Consider the following 25975-nt stretch of genomic DNA (forward strand, 5'->3'; position numbering starts at 1 on the left):
GTTTACCTGACCACTGCATCCGAGTTCAGATTGCGGTCCAGAGCGGTCACTGGTGCACTGTGGGATAGCTCCCGGAGGCCAATACCGTCGATCAGCGTCCACACTAACCCTAATCCGATATGTTAATACCGATACTAGCGTTACTCCTCTCGTTAGGGAGGAGTACAGAAACCGGTTTAAAGAGCCATTAAAATCGATATAAGGTGCCTCCTAGTGTGGACGGTTTTGGCGTTAAATCGGTTTTACGCTCCTAAAACCGATTTAAACGCCTAGTGTAGACCAGGCTTAAGTTATTCCAATCACATCATAATTCCTTGACTGTGCCAGGACTTCCAGTTCTTCTTGCTTGTTTCCCAGGCTTCTTGCATTTGTGTATAGGCACTTAAGATAAAGCAGGACAATCAGCAAGTTCTCAGTATAAGGCAGGAGTCCTCCCCTCTTGTGCTCTCCTGCTCGTGCTTCCTCCTGGTATCCCACTTCCCCACATACCTCAAGGCTTTGGTCTCCTTCCCCCAGTGAACCTAGTTTAAAGCCCTCCTCACTAGGTTAGCCATTGTGCTTGCGAAGATGCTCTTCCCTCTCTTCGTTAGGTGGAGCCCATGTCTGCCTAGCACTCCTCCTTCTTGGAACACTATCCCATGGTCAAGAATCCAAAGCCTTCTCTCCGACACCACCAGTGTAGCATTTGTTGATTTCCACGATTCAACAGTCTCTACCTGTGCCTTTTCCTTCCACAGGGAGGATGGAAGAGACCACCACTTGTACCTCAAACTCCTTTATCTTCCCAGAGCCACATAGTCTGCAGTGATCCGCTCAAGGTCATTCTTGACAGTATCATTCACACCAACTTTATATTGCCTTCATCCATGTGTACAAAATTTATACAGTACAAGGCAGTAGTGAATCAGGCCCAGTGTATGTCCTTAGTTCACCTTTGGCAAGTGTATTCTGAGATGCAGCAGGGCATTTTATACATCACTGAAACTACCCAGCCCTTAGCCTCAAAAGTCTTTTTGTTCATTTATTTCACCGGGACCTATGCCTCCTTCAGTTTGTGACCACCAAAACCTTGCTTGCTCACTTCATCAACCCAAAACCAGTCACGTACCACATGGTAGGTCAAGAATCTGGAGAAACTTTCTAGGAGCAGAGCAACTCAACCTTGTGATTATATTGCTTTATGCAACTATTTTGTGAGTGCCCGGAAAGACTGCTGAAACCCATTGAAATGGCATAATAGTGGTGGTGCAGTTGCCTTGTGAACCTAAGCTACTGTGGTTTCCAGCTAAGCTTTTGAACAACTGACTGAATCTCATAATTCAATCCACCCTGGTTTGTTTATTGATTGATTTATTATATTTGGCATGAATGTTAATCAGTCTTGCACCTCTGTTTTCTGAGCCATATCTACAATTGTTAATGGAAAAATACTTGCCCATTTTACCTTGTCCGTTTGGCTTTTATCCTATGAAAAAATATCTGAAAACAAAAACAAACAAAAATACTGCTTCTAGCTGGAGCAACATACTGAACTGTAGTTATCTATTGAACTGCAAACCCAAATGTAATACAGGAGACAGGAATTCTAACACCCACTACAAAAAAAATCCAGCTGAAAAACTCACTCACTGACATGGCTTTGCTGAGCTTCCAACTGACACGCCTAAGTGGAGATACCATTTAGGTAATTTGGACAGACAAAATTAATGAGGAAAGTGCAAACCCCCGATCAGCCAATTGTCTCATTAAGCAGATTTTCATTGCCTGAAGATGTTTTAAATGCTGCTATCGTCCGCAAGTTTACTCACATGCATACTGCTCTCTAAAGGGAATGCAAGCAGCAGACTGTAATACAATGTTCTAAAAGGCATGTTAAAACCAATCTTTGTTTTAGGGCTTGAAACTAATTAGATGACATTATGATTTCAGTCACATTAGATTTACCCATTGTATTTCACTGTACAAACAAGGGGAAATGATACTTAAAGACCCAGCTGGCTTTTTTTTTTTTTTTTTTTACATTCAACACATTACCACTCTCCGCAATTCAGTAGCCAGTAGTTGTGTCTGCATTCTCCAATGTAATCCTTACAGAGACAGGATTGTGGCCTGCTCTTCTGTCTCTATGCAAGCTACCTGCATCGTGGGTCAAAGCAAGAGTGGGAGAGCAGCCTCTCCTGGGTATGTCTACACTGCAATGAAAAACCCGTGGCACTGAGTCTCAAAGCCCGGGTCAGCAGACTCAGGCTCTAGCAGGCACAGACAGGAGCACTGGCCTGCTCAACCCAGGGTTGTGAGTTCAATCCTTGAGGGGGCCATTTAGGGAACTGGGGTAAAAATCTGTCTGGAGATTGGTCCTGCTCTGAGCAGGGGGTTGGACTAGATGACCTCCTGAGGTCCCTTCCAACCCTGAGATTCTATGATTCTATGAATTTTGATATCCCTCACAGGGACTCAGAGCCTGGGCTCCAGCCCGAGCCTGAACATCTGCACTGCAATTTTTACAGCCCACAACCTGAACCCCCCGTCAGCCGATCTGGGCCAGCTGCCGCCATGCCAATGGTCTTTTACTGCAGTGTAGACATAAACTGTGGGGCCGCTAATCCCTCTCTGCAGATGGGCAGAAGTGGGGAATGCCCACCTCGCCTCACTCATTCCTAACATACTCGTCAGCAAAACTGACCTGGGGCAAAGGAGGAAGTAACCTGCTACTGTTATAGAAGTAGTTGGAACAAGGGGGAGCTCTGGCTGGTCTGCCCTTGGGACGTACAGCTGCGCACTACCCCTTTATTTAGGTCAGCTAATGGTACAATCCAACCCATAACCGCTGACTTCAAAATACATTTGGAAACGTAAAAGTTGTCTGTCAATCCGCAGGAGTAATGACAGATCTTTCTGCTACAAAACCGCACCTTCCATACTAACAATTCCTGTACTCAGTAGTTGTTTAGCCAAAAATATTATATAAATGAAATATGGTATCAAAGAATTGCCTCCTTGTACCTCCATGCTGCAAATTGATACATTTCATTGTAATAAGGTATCCTCTCAGATAATAAGTTCAGATTATAATGCTCTCAGGCATCTGTTTCAATTCATAATGGTTCTTTCAGGATGCATCAAAGGAAACGGAAGCTCAGTAGACTTCCATTCTCCTCTAAGCATCGTTCAAGCCTAATGTACTTAATTAAAACAATGATGCCCAGTAGCAAACACAAGGGAAGGAGACTAATGGAACAATCAGCATTTTGTTGTTATTGGAATACTTTTCCATTGCTTTTCCTCTTTTCATATTCGTGAAATTCTGGTTGCAATGAAGTCAATGGTTGTTTTGCCGTTGATGTCAGTGGGTACATCTATACTGTGATAAAAGAACCATGGAACGGCTGCTATTGGCTTGGGTCAGCTGACTTGGTCTCACAGGGCTTGGGCTGCAGGGCCATGAAATTGCAGTATAGACATTCAGGCACTGGGTCCTTCCCCCCATCGGGTTTCAGAGCTCAGGCTCCAGCCCAAGCCCAAGCATCTACACGGTAATTTTATAGTCCTGCAGACCAAGCCCCACAAGCCCAAGTCAGCTTATCTGAGCCAGCTTCAGATCTTTTATCGCAGTGTAGATGTACCCAACTGTTGGCTGGGCTTGACATGAATAATTGGTCATGAGTGAGGCCTCATTTCTTGGGAGATAGGATTAGGGAAGTAAATGGATTCGCAGGCTGGAAACAGACCATGTGTACTAGATAAGATAAGGGGGAACACCCAAGGAACCATTTACAATGGACAAGATGACAATGAATAAAATAAGCCTGGAACATAAGATGAGGTGAAGAGTAAATCGTGCACAGACAGTGTATGCTGTACATGTATTGGTTCCTAGAATGTGACCTCACAAATCCCAAAACATGTGATGCAATGTATAGTAAAGGCAAGGTATTATAACAACGTATATAAAAGAAGAGGTTTGCTGTGTAACTTGGGATGTGTGGTATGCCCTATACTCACCCCGTACACAAAAGTCTGAACAACCTCAGTGTAGCATTGCTGCATGCCAAATAAAGGAACCTGAGTGACATGACTGAGTTGAACTGAGTTCTTGGGAAACCGAATGGAAGAGGTCCCAGGGGAATCCCAAGACCAGTGAGATAAGATTTCACCCATCTATAATTAAAAAAAAATACAAAAATCTACATAAAATAATAATATACTAAGTGATTGGGCAACAAAATGGCAAATGAAATTTAATGTGGATAAATGTACAGTAATGCACATTGGAAAAAATAACCCCAACTATACATACAGCATGATGGGGGCTAATTTAGCTACAACGAGTCAGGAAAAAGATCTTGGCGTCATCGTGGATAGTTCTCTGAAGATGTCCCCGCAGTGTGCAGAGGCGGTCAAAAAAGCAAACAGGATGTTAGGAATCATTAAAAAGGGGATAGAGAATAGGACTGAGAATATATTATTGCCCTATATAAATCCATGGTATGCCCACATCTCGAATACTGTGTACAGATGTGGTCTCCTCACCTCAAAAAAGATATTCTAGCACTAGAAAAGGTTCAGAAAAGGGCAACTAAAATGATTAGAGGTTTAGAGAGGGTCCCATATGAGGAAAGATTAAAGAGGCTAGGACTCTTCAGCTTAGAAAAGAGAAGACTAAGAGGGGATATGATAGAGGTATATAAAATCATGAGTGATGTTGAGAAAGTGGATAAGGAAAAGTTATTTACTTATTCCCATAATACAAGAACTAGGGGTCACCAAATGAAATTAATGGGCAGCAGGTTTAAAACAAATAAAAGGAAATTCTTCTTCACGCAGCGCACAGTCAACTTGTGGAACTCCTTACCTGAGGAGGTTGTGAAGGCTAGGACTATAACAATGTTTAAAAGGGGACTGGATAAATTCATGGTGGCTAAGTCCATAAATGGCTATTAGCCAGGATGGGTAAGAATGGTGTCCCTAGCCTCTGTTCGTCAGAGGATGGAGATGGATGGCAGGAGAGAGATCACTTGATCATTGCCTGTTAGGTTCACGCTCTCTGGGGCACCTGGCATTGGCCACTGTCGGTAGACAGATACTGGGCTAGATGGACCTTTGGTCTGACCCGGTACGGCCTTTCTTATGTCTCATGTAAAGCAGATATTCAGTGTTAAGGTTGCCATGCCATCCTGGACTCATTCAGTGGTATAGACACAAGGACCAGTTGTGCCCCCTCAGTCACATTGACTGGTGCCTTACTTCCTGAATAGTCTAATTAAAAGAAAAGGAGATACTTTGCTACTCAGAGTGTACGGTACTACTTAGTGTGAGTAGTAAGGTTCTACTGCATGAAGTGCTGTCAATAAAGATAGGTTCTTTGTGTTCTCTAGGAACCATATTTGCTTAGTTTATGACATGTAACCCCTTTGGGGTTTAGAGAGCATGGCCCCTTTAAATCTTTTTCCTAGCGGGGAGGGGGAGCAGTATAAGAAAGGAGTGTGGCTCTGGAGCTCTGGGGGAGAGAAGGGCTGCAGTCCCCAGGCCCTCACAAAGTGAAGCAGCAGAGAACCTGCCTGAAGCCTGGGAAGGCCAGGGCGGCCGATTGGGGACACCCCAGGGCAGGAGCCAGGAGGAGCCCTGTGCCAGGGAGGAATCGCCCGAGAAGGACAGGCCATAGCTGGACCCAGTATCATGGCTGCCCAGAGCTGCGTGGGGCTGTGAGCACTGGGGCTTGTGACTGCATTGGGAACAAGGAGGGAGGCTGTAGCTAGTTAAGTGGGGAGGTGGTCGCTCTGGGTGGCTTTGCAGAGAGCGGCAGAAGAGGGCACCGGAGTGGTCTGCTGGGGAAAGTTCACTGGCGCCGAAGACGACCAGGTGCACCCAAGCAGCACCCTGGACTGGAACTTTGCTCAGGACTCCTGAACTCTGTGTGCAGATACATTGCTCAGTGTCTGCCCCTCCAGACTGTGCTACCGCTGGGCCTGTGGGGCCTTGGTTTGGATGAAGCCCTGTTCTACTGCTTCCCCTATATTGCCCCTTGTTGTTTTTCTCCTCTCATCCCTCTGTACATAAATATCTCCCTTTGTTATATCCATTGTACTTTTCCTGTGGGTGGGTGTGTTCACTCTGGGGGGGTTGGAACAGGTGCCCCTGAGGTGGAAGGGATTTTTCCTGCTGCCTTCCTGCGCGCGCCTTCTCTTGGCCAGAGCTGCCTGCAGAGCAGACTCCATCTTGGCCACGAGGGCGCTAAAGTTACAGACAAAACACAAGATTTAAAACTATCAGCACTGTAGAGCCCATGTACTGTCAGGCTGTAGAAATGCAAGCTGTACTCCACTCTATTTTGTGCTTGCGCATAATAAACAAAATTGTCTGTTAAGTTTCCAGAACTCTTAGTGCTTACAATGGTGAATGAAGCATAACAATAGCAACTGTATTCAGACCCTGTGCCAGGTTGGCAGTTATTAAAATCCCATTTTGATATGTAAACTCAGCACATTCAATGTGGAAGTCATTAAAGAAGTATATATAGATACAGTTCTGGCAACCCTTGTAATTTCATTGTGAGTCTCATTATGTTTGGTGTTCTTCTGAAAGCCTCAGCTGCCGGATTCATGTGAATACAGGAGAATATTAGCTGTCATATTTTTAGAAAAGTAATCTAGTTTGAAAATGTGAGCTGAGTGCACTCTATAAGGTCAGAAAGCAGAAGACAAAGTGACTCCCAAAGTTATTAGTAAAAAAAGAACCACACCTCATGATTTTCAAGACAGGATCATGATTTTTTAATGGGTGGGTGTGGAAATACTGGAGTGCTATTTTTTTTTTAAAAGTCACTATTACAAATGCCCCCCTTTTGAGTAACTGATGGCACTTTTGTTTTCCATCACCAGCTTCATCAGTGCTGTTTGTTAATAGCATGGGTTCACTATATTACCTGGCATTATTTTGCATTTTGTATTCTTTCGGTCCTATTGTTTTGAGTTTGTTTTTTTCTACTTTAAATTTAAGGGGATTCAATCCTTCTTCTCTATTCTGAAAACTTCATATGTTGTTTGGAACCAAATAAGGATAAAAACAGCAACGTCTATAATTTTACCCCTCCCCCAATTTATTTTGAATGTGTGTCTTAGCCTATTAAGCTAATCTTTAATATGTTTATTTCTCTGAATCCTTCTTAAGCGTAAAGTGCATATCTTCACTAGGAAAAAAATATGTTTTCTTAACTCATGTTAGCTAACAGACAGTAGCAAACACGAGGTAAGGGCCTAGAGAAGACAAGGCAGTTTGTCGTTTTCACATGAGTTAGCAGACTGTGAGGGAAGCTGGGGTTTATCAGCCTGGTAGCTACAAATCACCTTGTCTTCACTAGGTTCTTAAACCATATCAGTTTCCACAGGTTAGCCAATACAAATTAAGAACACACCTTATTTTCTAGGGAAGACAAGGCCCATCTGAACACATCCTGCTCCTTATTCAGCACAGAGATGCATCAGATCAGAGAAGAACCTCAGAAACACCAGTCAACTGTTTATCTTTTCTCACCAGTCAGGGGTCATTTTCAACTGCAGTAGCTACAGGCTTTGCTGCCTTGTAAGGGACAGGCAGCTGCACAGCTTTAGTGTAAGTAACATCACTGGTGAACAGTCAGTACTTAGTGGTCTGCAGCAGTGAGAAACTGAAGAAGAAATGTTTGCAAGGAAACAGAAACAGAAGAGAGAAAGGAAATTAAAATATATTTATGCCTGCAATATTCCTCTTCACCCTGAAGGCTAAAGATAATCTCACTGGTGACAAAGAGACCAACAGGCATCACAAAACTGATTTATGTTGCTCACCAAAAGAATGGACAGTAATCATCACATCAACTGGATTTGTTCTGCCCCTTTTCCTAAACCATTCTTCATTCCCATGAGATGGAGTTTGCTGTAGCAGACAATCAAATTAACTCCTAACCACTGAACCTAATTTGATCCAGTTATTTCATAAAATTCACCTTTGTTTGATACCAAGCATGACAAATTTCAGCCCCAAAGCAATTTGCTTGAAAAGGGAATTAACAACTAGGAAAGACAGGTTCAAATGAGTTGTCAATTTGAAATATAAATTTAGAGATTTTGAGGCCACATTGGTGCCCATTATGGTCATCTAGTCTGACTTCCTGAATAATATAGGCCATAGAACTGCACCAATTGATTCCTGCATTGAGCTTCGTAACTAGTAATTTGCAGCCAGCATATTATTTGTGTGTGTTGTATCTCTCTCATACCCCATGTCTGTCTTGTCTATTTAGAATGAAAGCTCTTCAGGGCAGAAACTATTATATGTTTGTACAGCACCTAGCATAATGCCTGATCTTGGTAGGCCCCCTAGGCACTACTTTAATAAATATGAACAATATTCAAAAGATAGCCAATCTTAATTTAATGACTCCAGGCAATGGAGAATTTCCATTGGTAAGTTATTCCAATAAGTTATTGCCTTATTTCCAGTTTGAGTGTTTCTAATAAGGCTATTGGAAAAATTTTCTTCAAAGTTGTTTTTTTTTATTTTTTTTCTTCAAAAAGTGTCTGTGTTGTGATTGTATATAAAAAAAATTAACACCACAAAACTAAAAAGGTTTTGATTTTCAGCTGAAAACTCAAAATATTTCAGCTTTGGAAATGTCACCAGAGTGCCACATGGAGTTACAGTTTATTTGGCTCAAGTCCCCAGTCTCTTGTATGGGCTGGGATCACCCAATGAACTTCATTGCCCATGATGCACTATGGACACATGACTCCCAGGATGCACACCCTCCCCTTACCCAAAAGGGAACCCAGTCTATAGAGGAGAGAGCAGGAGGCACACAAACTACAACTCCCATGAGGCACAGCAGCAGCATTTCTGAATTAACATTCTGGTTTTCAGTCAGAACATTTCAGATTTGATTTTTCAACAAGAAGTCAATTTTTTTCACAGGGAAAAAAACCCACACACACACACACATTTGCTGACCAGCTCAAACTTCTAACTTCTACTTCTAGCTATTGGAATTTGTTATGCCCTTGTCTGCATAAATAGGGGTCCTTCTAGTATCAGGTATTTCCTCCTTGTGTGTATACTTCTAGACAGTAATCAAGATGCTTCTTAACCTTCTTTGCTTATGCTTTGATCCTGTGCTGAAATAGCATCGATGTAGAAGCCTCTGTATGAAACTAACCAAGTCATTTAATTAGGTTCCTCCTTGAACTGAGAGTCAGAAATCTCTCCAAACACTACTTCCTCTCTCAACCACTTTACTCATTAAGGGCCTGATTCTTCATCTCTAATTCAATGCCAACATTTCCATTGATTTCAGTGGGTTCAGGATTGAGCCTTAAAGGGCCTGATGCTGCAAGACTTGTCATATGCACAACTCCATTGGCTTCAACTAGAGTTCTGAAGTTAATAGCTATAGGATGAGGCACCAGGTTCTACGGTTCTATCATGTAAACCTATGCCAAGGTAGTTCTAAAACATAACACACTCTTATGTGAAGAAAAAAGTGTTTCAAAAATCATATTCTACGCTACCTAGCTGAGTAACCCATCAAAGCTAAAACAGAACAATGGCACAGTTGAAGTAGCTTTAACATGGTTTAAATAAAAGACATAAAATCCTGTGTCATTTGATAGTGTTGATCTCTATTCTTTCTCCCCACAACCTACTGTCATTCAGCTACCATGCTGTAAATATTTCAAATACATACAGTACATGCACAGTGAATAATACACCTTAAAAGGAATGGGGCAAATGAATTATATTGAGAAATATATAAACATACACACACTAAGCCTTTAATTTCCTACTTTCAGCTGAATTGAATTTCAAAGGGAAAGTGGAAGGAAATATTTAAGGACCAATAAGAAAATGCAGGGCCGCCCAGAGAATTCCGGGGGCCCGGGGTCTTCGGCGGTGGGGGGCCCCCGCTCAGAGGCGGCTCTAGACCCCAGCGTGCCAAGCAGGCGCGTGGGGCGGCCCTTTCCCTGGGGGGCGGCATTTGGCTCCGGTTGAGCTCCCGCAGGCATGCCTGCGGGAGGTCGACCGGAGCCCGGGACGAGTGACTGCGGCGGGTGCTGTGGTCCCGCGGCTCCACTTGACCTGCCGCAGTCATGCCTGCGGGAGGTCCAGCCGAGCCGCGGGACGAGCGCCCCCTCCGCAGTCATGCCTGCGGCAGGTCCGCTCGTCCTGGGCTCCGGTGGACCTGCCGCAGGCATGCCTGCGGGAGCTCAACCGGAGCCGCAGGGGACCCGGAAAACACTCGTGGGGGCCCCTGCGGGACGCGGGGCCTGGGGCAAATTGCCCCTCTTGCCCCCCCCTCTGGGCGGCCCTGAGAAAATGGTGGGAGATAAATAAGTGAAACAGTTGCAGGCAAATATGTTGGGTTGAATTAATGATGAAGTAACATCAGCTGCTGAATATCAAGTAACAAAAAGGAGCTTTCTGACATACACTACAATATTATACCTTGTTTATATTGATGTGCAGAGCTGGCCATGGTCCAACTACCTTCACAGTCTCCACTTCCATCTTCTTCAGATGGGAAGAAGTGTTATCATAAAGGAGGGGAAGTCCTGAGCTCAATTCTAAAAAGAGGCCCAAAAGAAAGAAAGAAAAATAAAAAATTTCAAGGAAAACTACAAGAGCATCGCAGATCAAAACACTCAGCTGCAATTGACAAAATAGTGTCAAAAGCTTTATATGCTTTTTATTTTCTATAATACCCTCTAAGAAGTTTTAAAGTGCATTTATTGGGTCATTTTCCCTTTTCTATTTAGCAAACAATCTTCTTCCAAATTTTAATGTGACTTAAACCAACTTCGGACCTGATTCCGAGTGTCTCAAGATGAGTAGCAATTGAGTCCATGAGTGTTCCCATCGACTCCGCTGGCACGACTTTGAACAAAGATGCCACCTATGTGTAAGGGTATCAGAGTCTGGCTTTTTTGGCTCCTATAGCAGACTTTCGTCTTTGAACACCAGTCTCTCAGATTGTCATCAGGAATTCGTCCAGCTCACTCAACAGTTTTTTAATTACTCACTTATGCAGAAAGAAAATACAACATTTTTGAGTGAGCCTCCTGTCAACATTGACCTATTAAACCACCTTAGGGATGGAGTGGCAGATAATTATTTAGAAATATAAAAATATTATTTGTTTTATTAAATGTCATTAAATGAGTTCTTAACTTTTTCTGTATTTCCTTTTCTCAGTGAGGCTAGTTAATAAGTAAAAGTAGTTTGGACCCATTCTTCAGACTCTAGGGGTCTGATCCAAAGCCCCTTGAAATCAATAGAAAGCCTCCCATTGACTTCAGTCTGGTTAGGATCAAGTTATTAAATAGTCCTAATGAAGATAAGTACTGCTCATGTGGGGCCTAATTCAGTAATTGTTTAAGCATGAGCTTAAATCCATCCCTACGCAGCAAAGCGCTTAAGCACATACTTAACTTTAAACACATGCTTTGCTGAGTAGGGATGGATAGCTGAAGTGAAGACCAGAGGGTGAATCCAACTCTCACTGAAGTAAGTAAGAGTGTTTCTGGTGACTGGGCCCTTGAGTAACTGTTCCCAGGGTTGGGCTCCTTGTATTTCTGTTATCTTGCTTGATACAATCAGTGATGACACAGTCCAGAATTTCTGACATCACATTTTCTTCCCCAGTGATAAAGCTCTGAACTAAGAAATCACACTGTGGTACTTAGTGAATAAATTAGTGCAGCTTCTTAGATAAGCCAGGATGATTTTGTATAAACAGATTCATTTTAAGTTCTGGTTGGGAAAGAAAATACTGAAAAAGTACACAATTTAAATGGGTTTAAGTCAAATGTAATTTGTACAGTTTACTAGATTAATGTAATGAACCAGTCATGCAATGTACCAGAAATCAAAACAGTTACATTAACTTAGTTTTCACTGTTCAACTTGCAAATAGTCATACAAAACAAACCTATAAATAAACCCTAAAAATATTCTTTACAGTGCCAATGTTAAGTTTAAAAAAAAATCAAATCTCTCTCTTAAAACCCAAAATAACCTTTAAAAAATTAGTTTACTTAAAATGCAGTTGTACTCTGAAATTAATTCTGTTAAAATGACATAACATTCTATGTTCATTGTCTCTTGCTGATTTCCATATCAAGTGTACTCGGTTTCTAAACGAGTGGATGTTTTTTTCTAACTGCAAACCTAGCCTGGATCTGAGAGCCAAGCTGGGTCCTTTCTCCCTCCCTTACCATCTCCTTTAAAAGACTCTGCAGGATAAACTATGTTCTCAGTGACAGCTGTGCAACGCCATTATCTTCATATCATGGCCAAGGTGATCTCTATACTGTCTCAGCTGCCTTCAATGGGTTTGCACAGTTATAATTAATTGGCAACCAATAAAAATTTCTGCTGTACAAGTATGAATGCTATGCATCCGATGAAGTGGGTTTTAGCCCATGAAAGCTTATGCTCAAATAAATGTGTTAGTCCCTAAAGTGCCACAAGTAGTCCTGTTCTTTTTACACATTTGAATAGAATCCTACTTCCTCTTTCTGAGCTGTGTTGGCACTGCAGGGTTAACAGCTGTATAATATAGTAAAACTTTATTTTTGTCACTTAAGTCAGCAGATGCAATTCTGAATACACACAGGAAGCAGATCTGCTGCTTAAGAAAGTATCATCTCTCCATAGGTACCCTTTACAGAAGAACTACATCTTAAATATAATAATTCATAATGAAATCTGTTGCTGAATTACTATCACAAAACTTGTTCAAATTTAAGATTGGTTTCTGAGCAGTTGGACGACACTTTCATAACTAAACCACACTGAGAATCTGAAAACCAGGCAATTTTTGACTGGTTTTGTTTGCTGTAACATGTCCCATACTCTATTCACAAACATTGAAAGAGAGCCTAGTTTGAATATTCAATACTCTCAAGGCCACTCCTCATGTCTTGCTGGAGAGGATGGTGGAATTTTGTATTTCATTTGAAACCATGTAAGATGGAAGAGGGGTTGATGATTTCAGCCTGGATGCAGGCAAATCTGGATAGATTAGGCTGACTTCTGTGTCACATGACATGAACTCCAAAATAAAAGCTCAGGGTTAAGTGAGTCCACATGACCTGAAACAAGCAAAAAGGGAGAGGCCTCGGCCATTTCAAGAGACAGCAAGATTAAAAGATGTGACCTGTGAGGTCCCATTGTCCTCACCTCCACAGAGAAACCTCCAATATATTCTTCCATTAGTAGAGACACCACACCATGCTTCCCCACCCATCCCCACTCACTCTTGCATTCACATGCACACTGTGCCCTTGAGACGCTCAGCAAATTAGCCACCACTCTATTCCTTGATGCACTTTCCTTACAGACTCCCCGACCGTTCATTCTACCCCCTTTCAGATACCAGTCCCCACGTCATTTCATTCCCCGGCATCATACACACCAGCATTACCATTTTCTTCCTCTTTGCACATGAATTCTTCCTCTTATGAACTGTCCTGGGACTCTGGTAGAAAGCCAGAATGCTTCTTTTAGTTCCCTCATGGGTAAGATCAGCCTTTTCCTCAGACCCATCACAAGACTCAATATTCTTAGTTGAAATAATGTAAGTAGGAATTTGAAGAACCCAATTAAAAAAATTAATCAGATCCTGAAACTGTCTTGGATTCTTAATTTACAGCTTTGTAGCTGCCACTCTGTGTTTGGGGGAAAATATTGCCAAATTTATCCCAGCAGAGAGTTTTAAAAGCCAAATCAATCAAATTCTGTGTTACAGGATAGGGCTAGCTGTCACAGGGTGACACTGGCCTTTTAAGATGGAGCAGGGCCAGCATGCCTGTGGCTGGGCAACTGACCGCCAGCTGAGCTTTAAAAGAGAGGGCTTAGAAAGAGACCCACCCCCAGTGAGGGGGAGCTGAATGAGTCAGGCTGAGAGCCTGGAAAGGTTCAGACTGAGGGGCCGTGGGGCTCTCACTGGGAACAGGGAGCTTTGGAGAGCTAGGATAGCCAATGCTAGCTGGGAGTGGTGGCAAACGGAACCTAAGTACTAAAGTCGGAGAAAGCCCTGATAACTGTAGCCCTGGGCAAACTGCCGTGCCAGAATACACTCATGTATTCACACCCTGCACACTACTGTAATAATCTTTTGCACAAAATATGCCTTGTAAGGTATCATTTGAAAACTCATAATTTGCTGGTCAGTATTGTCCTGGTAAAATATGCATGGCAACATTGTATATGAAGTTTTAAGATTCCTTGGTATGATGTTATTAACACATCTTCCATACCCCCCAGCCCTGCCCATGCAGAAGTCAGGCCTGTCCTAAACAAAGGAAGGAATGTGTGCTTACCTTAAATTGCATGTAAGCAGTAAACAGTCATCATGTGGGGAGGGGAAACAAAGGAAGTTCAAACAGGTGGAAAAAAAACCCAGCAGGTAATATCCTTCCACACAGCCTCTGTCTCCTGGGTCTCAGCTGGAAACATTTTTCAAGAAGGGAACTGAAACTATAAAAAGGAGGGACAAACACCCCAAGGCACCCCTCACTCTCTTTCTGCTTATCACATTCACTGTACTTGAAAAGACAAAGGAAGCAGCCGTTGGACTCTGGAGGACTAGTCCAGACCTGAGAGTTTGGTCAATAATCTGTTGGACCATGTGGTGAGAAACTTTGCTCTACATTTAATATAGTTTGTTAAGTTAGGCATTAGTAAATGTTTCATCTTTATTTTTCTTGTCACCATTTCTGACTTTTATGCCTCATTACTTAAAATTGCACTTAAAATCTCTCTCTTTGTAGTTAATAAACTTGTTTTACTGTTTTATCTAATACAGGGTGTTCAATTTGAAATGTCTGGGTAACTCCAGTTGGGGTAACAAGTTGTGTGCATATTACTTCCTTAAAGGAATAACAGACTTAACATATTTGTATTGTCCAGGAGAGGGCTGGGCAGTACACGACAGACAGTTTGTGGGGAAGATCTTGGACTGTGGGTATGTTGGGGTCACCCTGCAGCATAACCAAGGCTGGTAAGAGCCAAGGTGTGGCTGGCTGGCTGCACCACACAGGCATAGCTGGGATTGACTTACATACTGGAGGCTACAGCAGTAAAGCATTGTAAAGGGCACCCCAGGTTACAGGGCAGGAGTGACACGGCTACTTATTAGTCTAGATTGTGCTCTGGTATGTAACAGTTGCATAACTATGTTTTTGTTGATTTGACCTAAGCTCAGACAATAAAACTGTATAAAAGAGTCTGTGGGCAGGGCAGTGGGTTCTTAGCAAGCTGGGGAGAAGCCCTCCCTTGTTACAGTGGCCTTTCAAGGGGAGTAGGACACAGTCCCACCTGTGCTAGTTGTTATCTGACTCTTGGGTGTGGGTATGGGGCAGTGGGGTTGGGTCAGCTGACCAGGCATTGTATGATGGTAGCCTGGGGGCAATGCTTCCCATAAGGAACAGCCTGCTCAGAGAAATCTGCAGAGACTCCACAATCTCTAAAACACTCCAGTTGGATAGAGTTGGTAGGTTGGCACCAAGATCCACCATGCAAAAGACAAGTAGTGCCCTTTTCTGTTCCAGCAGAGCAAGCTTGTTGAAAGTGATGCTTCACTGAGTCTCATTTCGAATCAGAGAAGTAACAGCCAGGACTAATTCCCTTTTTGTGTTGTGAGTTTGGAGATAGTGGAAGAGGAATGCTCTAACTGGCTGACCAACTGGGACCAAGTTGACTGTGACCAATTTGTCCAGTGAAGGTTGTTCTAACAATTCACCTAATTCACAAGGTGTCCACAAACCAACTTTAGATACGCAAATCAGTATATTTAAATCCTTATCTACCGTAGCACCATTATCTCCAAGTGCCAGGTGAACACTGTTTTTGCTGGTTGGGCAATTATCAAACATGTTCCCAAGTGCCCCTGAGATAGTGGTTCCAGTACATGTGCTGTTGAAAGCCTCCTAATGCAGTACATACAACGTGTAAAGTAGCCCTCTCTCAACTCCTTCACATTTCCAGGGTCCTGTGGTGCACTTGTTCATCTGATAAAATTTTCAGTGTAGCAGGGAGTCTGGGGCCAGAGTTGCTCCAAAGGCACATGGCCTCTGAGCACATGGCTTGGGCATCCCACAGAACTGCAAAGTATATAAACTTATTTATCAGGGATACAAACTCTGACCCTATAATGGGTCAGGTGAGGAAGAACTCTGCCAGGAAGATTTGCTGCCTCAGAGCCCTCTTCCATGGGCTTTTGAGTGGGATGGAAAGATCTGAGTCTGGAGCAGCAACAGCTCCATTCAGCTGGCAGAGCAGCACACTGATGGATGTAATCAACATCTCATTGGCAATGCTTTTAATTCATAAATGTTATATCATTCCAACTTCCTGCATGGCTGGTGTGCATTTAATGATGCATTAATTTCTTACAAAAATGGCCCCATTTTCAGAAACCAATCAGCTTAAGGGTTTGTCTACACACATACTATGTACCTCTTTAACTATATCATTTTGAAACAGGTGTAGTTAAAGCAGTAAAACCTCCTAATGTGGATGCAGTTATACTGATAGAAAGGTGCTTATACCACTATAGCCTTGTCCCACAAAACAGGGGCAGTACCAATTTAACTCTTTGGGTAAACGATCATACCCTTAACCAAATTAGGAGAAAAACTGTGTGTAGACCAGGCTTAAGTAAAGTGGGGAAAAAATTACACTATCCCTAGGAACACCCACTGTATGTCATACATAGAAAAACATCTTTGTTTTTAAAGTCAATGTCAGGATAAAATACCTGCAGGGTATACTGGGAGACTATATTATGCTATGCATGCAGAAACAGTTTGCAAGCTATACTTACTTCTAATTGATTTTGAAACAAAATCAAAATCCTGTCAACACATTTTTCTGTACTTTAGGGGAAAAATTAGCAATCACAAGGTTTGGAATAGTAAATATTGTAACAGAAACCTCACAGAAGCCATGCTGCATTTTTTTGTTCAACTGCTTGCATGAACTGACTGACTGTAAATTTAGATAGGCTGAGGCTTAACCCTCTCAGAGCTGGTTACAAATACTTAGTATAATGTGAATTATTCCTGATTTTTGCCATTTGCACATGTTCAGTAGAGGTGTGACAGTGACTTGAAGATTCCATCTGCATTGATCACATTCCAGCCTCTAGCAACTTCTTGCAATTGCTTCTCCTTACGTTGGGGGGAGGCTGTAGAGCTGGACACTAGACCAGAGGGCAGGGAGACTGTCTGTCCTGTGCTCTTAGTGCTTTTCCTGCTCGTGCCCAGATACTATGAAGAAGAAAGCTGCTTGATTCAAATTAAAAGGGGTGAGGAGAAAAGTGGGAACCAGACACATGGACTGGCTGGGGGCACAGAAGAAGAGGAGGATAGAAAGGGCTATGCCTGTGACAATATATAAATAATAATAATGAAATACATCATCCTGTGCAAGCATCTAACTCTATGACTAATCTAGTGGTTGTTCAGTTATGGAATTCAAATTAATTGCCAGATCCTGTAACCAAGCATTCAACAGCAGAGCCAGAAAATTGTGAATCCTGATTAATTTGCATCAACCGTGAAATTTGAGAATAGAAAGTATGTTCTTCACTGAGAAAACCTGAAATGCAATATCTCCCCTTCTTTGATGCTGTTTCCTTGCCTGTGACAAATCTCATGCCAGAGTAATTACTGAAATTGTTACATTTAATAGACTTACTATTTGGGTTTGGAACTCCAGAAACAATATCTTTGTTGTCAGGAACAATTACTCCATAATTAGAGTGGTGATGGTGATGCCGGTGGTGGTGGTGTTGATGCCTTCCAGACATTTTTGTGGTAAATGGTGCTCCACCATTTTCTTCAGTGTTGAACTGATGAAGGTCAGTGTTGTTCAAGTGGTAGCTGTGAAACAAATTCAATTCAAATTAGAATCTTTTAAAGTGACAAAGCAATTATGCTTTTTTGGGAATTTAAACTGCTTTTCTTGGACAATGTCGAGTTTTCAAGAAGGTTCTTTAATTTTTGTAAGCTAAGTACTCCACTCATTTAAGATTAATTCATTTCAATTTAACTGGGGAAAAAAAAAACCTGGCACATATTCTAACCCAACACTTTGCACCAATGAGAGGCCTGCATGCACGGCAAGATGGTAAGATTTTCATTTGTGAATTATTTTCTGCTTTAAATGCGAATGATGCTTCCCCAAAAAAGCATGACATGACTCCAATTTAAGTGATATGTGGTCCGGAGCATGGATCTAAGGAAACATCAAAACTCGTCATATGGAGATTTGCATTTTCATTTGTGGTAGGAGAATGCCTAGATCACACCACAGCAATTCATCCTCAGTGTGGTTTGACTTACTGAGAGAATCTAGAGAATGGGATCAGAGTAATTTCACACTACTGAGGTTGAATGAGCCTCTGGCAAAATGGTGAAAATGCTCTTTGGAAAAGTTTGACACATAATAGAAATAATAAAATTCTGAAAAAAAGTATCTTTAGTTGAGCATTTACTTGTGCCAACGATGAAATCACATTTGTGCTGGTAAATAAAGTACAAATACATTTTGTACATATAAATATTTCTGTAAGAGAATAACAGCATGCAACAATTGTGCATGCAGAAATGAAGACCAGGTTGAGCTCTTAGTGAAAGTTTGTCCTTAATTCAGATACTAACATACACTTTCTTCAATAATTGTATAGGTACTATATAAAGTTATTACTTGAAATGGCTAAGGCAGATGTTGATTGCTTCTTAATTCCAGCAACCAAAAAACAGTAAGTGCTTTATACCACCTATGCAGATTAGTGCAAATAAAATGGAATATTATAAGTTTTAAAATAGTTGAAAAAGTATTCTGTATCATTTTATAAATGTATTAATATTCAAAATTGTAGCAGTTTTTGGAACACTAAATTAAAAAAGAAGAGAATATCCAGCCTATTTAGAACATATGAAGAGATACCATTTATCCACCTGCTGGTAGCTTACAACTAAAGAGAGAAAAACCTGAAAACATGCAGTAAAGACAAACTGAAGAATTAAAAGGAAAAATGAGCAGATTATTTCCAACTAGACTGCATACTATGTAGAAAAAAATTTTGTTCACTGCAAACTGTCCACCCTCCCAAAGCAAAATTAACCAGTCATTTGCAAACAAACACTGTATTATTTCAAAAGCCGTGTCAAAGTGCACAACTTTGTACCTCTCCAATAACGATGGCCTTCTCAATACACTTTTCTAACTGTATGGGAGGCTCTGGCTGGTGGTAACTGACCAGCACTTCAATGTCAGAAGTTGGTTCATTGGGGTGGAGGTGGACCGCTGCATGTTTAAGGACAGTTGGAAGCCTCTTCTCACAAAGCAAGACATTGGAATGGACTGCCAGTAATGGCACTGTAGCTACCCTACTTTTATTAAGTGACCAGGATAAACATGGGGTCAGATCTACAAGTGGTAGGTCTTGAGAAGCCCAGAAGATGAGAAATATTATCCTTACAAACCAAACCAAATGCAAACAGTAGATGACAAGCCATCTGGAGCCTGTAATTCTCAAACTCCAAAAGTTTGGAGAAAATAACCTGACACTAGTCTCTCATTTAGCAAGACCACCACATCTTCAACTCAGCAATCAACTGAGGATATTCTTATGGGCCAAATCAGTCCAGGATAATGAGACTGCACACTAAATGAGAGTTCACCTAGACAATCTTTTTGAGGTGTCTATGACGGAGGACAATTAACTTTTTTTTGTCTTATGTTATAGCTCTTTTGTACATACAAATGAATGTTCTGTAGAAAAGATCAGATTCCAGGTGACTTCTCTGCCATCCTTTGTATAATTCGACTGTTTCAAGACACAGAGATCACCATTAAACCAGAATATGGTAAAGGATCATAGAGCTGAGGATCCCCTTTAAAAAATGATAATAGCTCCAGGTGAGCAGATAGATACTGGTTGGAAGAGGCAACCCAGTTGTCCATCAACATCAATGAGACCATAAAACTTCATAAATCAAGTCTCAGAGGCTGATATGGATGTGAAATAGCTGCCATATTGAAATGGAGGAAATTATTTGAGTATCTGAACTATCTTAATCAGTTTTGCAATCAGATTGAGCATATCCCTAGCTCTGTGGAAATATTTCTTGACTATCTGGGTAAAGGACTCAACTTTACAGGTAAAACCCAGGGAAGTCCATCATGTCAAGGAAGTAAAGAGTTAGCTCAACAAAGATTATGTTCATGTGAATGTTGAAGTCCCCATGGGCAGTGAACTATAAGGAATCCAACAGCAGCGCAAACACCAGCTCAGCAACCTGAGATGTGAAATCCCCCATTTAACTTGGTGGTCTACTCTTCACAAAAGAACCGTAAACTTCTATCCTTTCTCAAAGTGACTGACAGATATTCAAACTCACCCTCATGGCTGGTTCCCTGTGTACATCTGCAGGATTGGACAATAATCACAACCCGTCCTCACCCCCATATGAGGTTCTGTGGGAGTTCTTCATGAGACTGGTGAGTCAGAGAACAACAGGGGCTGCAGCTTCTGACCTAGTGAACTGGCCTTACATATGAAAGACTTGGAATTACACAATCCAAAAATCTCAAGCCTGAGGAATCCAAATTACCTATTCCATGTCACCTACAGTGTTTCATTTAAAGGCATTTGGAAGCCTTAATATTACATTTCCAACACACATCAAGGCAAAACTTCTAGGAGTACAGACCTTGAACTCCTCCTCTCCATGGTTTGGTGTGCTCTAGCATAGGTACCTCACTGGGTCTTCTCTATTCTTCATGGTCTTTATTTTAACCCAGAGAATTGAAACATTATCTTTCTCTACTCTTCTGCTCAACGACTTCTCCGCTTTCCTTTCCCTCTCTCTCCTGGATATATCTTGCCTGTTTGAACTGACATTGCAGTTATGTTTTTCCCAGCAATGTAATGCCAACCAAAACAAAGTTTTGATCACATAAGACCTCTAGTTTTTCCATTGTTATAGACACCTAGTTGTTTGTATGAGTAAACTTCCATATTTTCTCGTATTTCTCTTTTGACCTTCCTAGTATGCCAAAATTCCACCTTGATTTTAATGTCTTAAAAGATAATTTTTGCTACCCTACATCCTTTCCTCTTATTGAATCTTTCTTTGATGCTCTGCCTATTTACCTTTCTGCAACTTTTCCCTTTGCTGTAACACTCCACCTGTTCTCCTACATTAGTGTCTCCCTGACAAGCCCTACTAGCTTACTACATAATAGATTACTTGAACATTGAGAAAAGAAGTAGTGCAATACTGCCCACACTCTAAAGGAGAAAGACTAACGCTTCATTCTAAATCAGTCCATTGCCAACTCCTGGGCCACCAGCTGACCCTCATTATTCTACTAGCTGCATTTTCCACAAAGCTGGTAGAAGTCTAAAATTCAGATACGTAGCCCTTGACCTCAAACTATTTTAATCTTACCAAAAAAGGGAGCATACAAACAAAGTAGTAGGACAGATGATACAATACACATTTTTCAACTACTTCGCCCCCTCTCATTTACCCTATTTCCATTGCTACTTCTAAAGCCTAGCACTGTAACAAACATTACTTATAACATGTTGCTTATTCAATTAAAACTTCTACATTTTCCTGCCATCCAGCCCTCCCCCTTCACTGTCTTATCACCACTTCACGACATCATTGCCTCCATCCTCATACAGAGCAACCCTTAGCTTCTGACCTGATGTCTTACCATCCCATCCTCCCAGCAATCATCCCCATTCAACTGGGAAATTCTCCCACCCTCTTACTGAGGATTTCACAAGAATGGTCTTAGTCAATATCACAGAGATGGGCTGTGAAGGCTCCCTTTCACCCATGGTGTCTGCTGCAGTCTAGGTGCTTCCCAGGGGCCTAAAGCAGTAATTGGGAGGTGATTGGTTGGCCTCTGCCTCCATGTGGTTTTGAGGACTCTGGTAATCCAGTGTCTCAGAGCAGCTCCCTGTGTTGTGCTCTAGCCGTGAGTGAGGGAAGGGATGCATGGACTACTCTGGCCATGGGAATGCTAGTACATTCAGTGGGTCTAGGTTGTCACCCTCTCTCCCGCCCCCGACAGGTGGATGGCGATTTAGAAATAAAGGCTTCTAGATTGGGGAGTGATATTTTGTTTGACTTTCAACAAATGTCACACCTGTATCCATTTCTGTAAGAGCATTCCCTCCGAACTAAGCACTGTAACCTCTTCATATTTAAAAAGGTTTAGCATTTCAAATGCGCGTCTACACCGCCCCCACCATCCTCCCATCCAAAGCCTGCAGAATGCCTTATTTGGCAATTTGCAGCTTGCTGATGTCTTTCTACAGCATCAGGTCTACACGGTATTCTTTGAACTGAATGTGCTGGGAATCTCCTGCCACCCACCCAGCTCTATTAGGAGATATCTTACCTATCACTTTGTCACAATAATACCTTTCAAAACTCAAGACGAGTTTTAACCGTGCTCCCTAAGGAGAGTCAGTGCTGGTATAAGCATACCTGTTTGATTGTTTGAGGGGGAGGTTTTCAAAAAAGCACTAATGGGAGTTTGACTCCCATTTATGCCTATCTCCCTTTGACTTTCAGTGGGTCTTAACTTTCACTTGTGTCTTAAATCTCCCTCTTAACCTCCAAGGTACCATGTGGTTCTTTACAATGTCATTTCACCCAGGGTTGGTGCGTGCAAAGGGAGTTGCTGCGTGGCCCTGTAGGCTCTCATGAGATATATATGGTAACAGTGGACATCAAATTGTGTCCCAACATAATGGAATATCCCCCTGGGTTGTGAAAGAGAAATCTTTAAAGGATTCATCTTTATTTCCTATTCAAGTGCTGCTCCATTTCTGTCATTTAGAAATTTTAATTTTCTTTACTGTATTTGGTTAAAAGCAACCCTAAAACATACAGTAAATCACTTGTGGTCATTTTCTCTGTTAACACATTTAAAAAATTTCAATTTTCAATCTTCTCCCAAAATTTCATGAAAAGCTCAAAACCCTTAATTTTAGTTAAGGTTTGTAACTTGCTTTAACCCTGTAAAGCACCCGATACGTGCAAAGTATTACTATTGGCTGTAAAGCTCAGAATGTGACACTAAGTGTGCACGAGAATAGCTATAAGGCAAACAAGCATTTATGATTTCTTTGTGGATAGGAATGAGGAGACAGTGAACCTGGTTTGTGAAAATACTGGCTAACTACCACATCTGGTACATGGATTGGAGCAGATTATCTGGAAAGGGCTTTACTGCATGCAAACAATATAACAAAAGAGATGGTCATCGAGCAGATGGGGGATAAATAGGTGTGGAATCTGACACCTAGCATGGGAGTAAGGGACATGCTCTAGGGAGAAAGGAAGTGCATCACAAGGCCTACATGCTCTGTGGTGTGGTGTAGATGAAGGTATGAAAACTCCACCATATGCATCCATACTAGGAAAATTAGGAAATCATATTGCAGGTGTGAAGCAACTGAAGATGGTCCAGAGGAGCCCATTTCATTCCTAAAGACACCTCTAGAGGGTGCATGATTAAGTGGTCTTTAACTGGGAAGACATTTCTAGGACCATACATAGGAATGATTAGCTCTTCCGATGAGCTACCCTAAACTCACAAGTTTAAAACCAGAATGAAGATGTGCTGCAATTATTGTTGAGTCACTCTAAGGTCTGAGCAGGTGTTTCTAAATCCAGGATCATAAAAGGATTGGGGATCCTCTCAGAGGCATAAGGAACCAGGGGGGCAAAAACCTAGAGGCCCTACAGGGAAATCCAAGACACAGTCAAACGAAGGTTGAAGTTTATTTTTTAACTGTGTTAGACCAGCATTTCCTACTGCCAACTGAATTCAATGGCTGCTCCTTTCAGTTCTTCAGGGGGACATGACTGAGCAATAAAACATTTTGTGGGCAAAAATGTGGCTTTTAAATATAATCACTTTTTTTAACCACTCTTCAAATTACTTAAAAATTTTAGTCACTTGCTAAAAAAAGTGCTCCTTTTCTGGACTTTTCTTCTAGTAATTCAAAAATTAGCTTTATAATAAAAATAAAAATGGGGAGGTTTTTTAGAACAGTATCTCAAAGCTTCAGACTAACAAATAGGAAAAACAAAATGCAAAAAATACAGAAAACAGAATGTACAAAGTATGGCAAGGTCAAAAAAGCCTAACAAATTTGGGAACGAAAATATGGTTGACAAGGCCAATGTAACTTGAGACTGTTTCTGAATGATCTCTTGGTAGGATTATCACCTCAACCTTCTTTCTTTAAAAGGTAAGGGGGGTCCTTCTAATCTCTCAGTGAATAAATCATTCAGTGAAGTGGTTCTTCAACAGTGGTCCACAGAACAATCCTTGGTGGTCTGCAAAGTGCTTGCAGGTCACATGCTACTTGGGAGAACCATTATTAGTGAGACTTCTGCCTATGAGAGGAAGCGTTTTGAGTCTATTGAGACAACTCAAACAGCAAATCACTAAGGGAAGATGAGCTGTCACCACAAAGTGTGCTGCAGGGAGCAGCAGGTTGCTCAGAGTTGAGAGAACTAATGTACTTCAAACACAACCAAAAGGAAAGGATGTGCAGCTGGTCAGATAGCTAGGAGAGCAGAAGCTTTCTCCATATGTCTTCTCTCCAAGTGCGGTCCTCTGAAGTCCTTTAGAACAGTGGTTCTTAACCTGGGGTCCATGCACCCCCCTGGGGATGCAAGATGCCCTTTCTGAGGGTGCAAGACATGCCAGATTTTTTTTTAGAAGGTAAATCATCAAAAACACAAATTAAGCACAGGCACATAAATACAACTACTTTGTTTCATCAAACCTATGTATTTATTAACATTATACATTTTTTAACGATTACTGTAATATACAAACAAAAATATATCTAGGTTTAAAGAACTTCAATGATTTTTTATAAGGGGTGCGAGAACATATTTTGAGAACCAAAGGGGTGCAGGCTGCAGTAAAGGATAAGAACCACTGCTTTAGAACATACATTGTCAACTTGATTTTGAGCAGTGTGAACATATGATAATACAGATTTGAAAAAAAAGACTCTCTCTCTCTCTCTCTCTTTTTCTCTCAAACAATGCAATGCTGCAAGGTGCTGAGTATCTTCAAATGCTACTAACTCCAAAGGGTTGAATTAACAGTGTATTTTTAATTATAAAGAATTTACCAGATCTCTGAATTGGGATGGAGAAAAAAAATCTAAAGAGAATTACATACTGTAAATTAATATAAAAGTTTGTTAATGCAGCTCTATTTACATTTTTTATGTACTAGTATTTATTCAGTGATAAGTATGCTAGGTGTTTTCAGGCAGGTATGATGAGATCCTTGCCCTGAAGAGCTTAAAAACCACATTCAGAAATATCCCAGGGCTAGCTGTTAAGGAACAATTTGTTTTATTTGAAAGAACTATCAAGGGTCAGTTTTGCAAAAACTGGATTGCAAAGGTGTGCCAGTAACTGATACAGGATTTGGCCTGCAGAACCTTTATAACAGGGGATGAGCCATGTGAAGGAAGGAACCCAACTAGACTCTCAGAACCCAGGTTAGGTGTTTGCTTTTGTTTTTTGGGGGGGGGGGGGGAGGGAAGAGAACAGGTCAGGGAGAAAGCAAAAACTTAGCACACATGATATGGAAATCTTTCAGAAATATTCAATATGGAAGCCCACAATGTCCATCACTTTTCAGAATACAATGGCACTTAAGAGAACAATGGGAGCTGCTGGGCTCTGAGCTCTTTTGAAAACCTGGCTTCTTGCGATTGTTTTGTCTCTCAGAATTTGACTACTTTTCAAGGTCTCTCTAGGGATGGGAATGCAACAAACAATATACACTGATGGAGAGGTATATTTGTTCTGTCCCTTTCCTCGACCCTGTGTCTATCTTCTCTATTTAAACTATAAACTCGGTCACTAAA

The 25975-nt window shown here is 41.5% G+C and overlaps 1 protein-coding gene across 3 annotated transcripts in view; it reads right to left on the reverse strand.

Moving 5' to 3' along the window:
• The window catches only part of LOC120399118 (band 4.1-like protein 4B), a 279147-nt gene that overhangs the window by 101657 nt on the left and 151515 nt on the right, over window positions 1-25975 (reverse strand). For all 3 annotated transcript variants that reach the window (XM_039527041.1, XM_039527042.1, XM_039527040.1), the window contains exons 16-17: window positions 17731-17915; window positions 10474-10592 (exon numbers count right to left, since the gene is read on the reverse strand). In XM_039527041.1, the coding sequence (XP_039382975.1) occupies window positions 10474-10592; window positions 17731-17915 (304 nt within the window). The remainder of the gene's footprint in view (window positions 1-10473; window positions 10593-17730; window positions 17916-25975) is intronic.

Source organism: Mauremys reevesii, linkage group 2 (assembly GCF_016161935.1).
Source record: "Mauremys reevesii isolate NIE-2019 linkage group 2, ASM1616193v1, whole genome shotgun sequence".
NCBI classification, from domain to species: domain Eukaryota; kingdom Metazoa; phylum Chordata; order Testudines; family Geoemydidae; genus Mauremys; species Mauremys reevesii.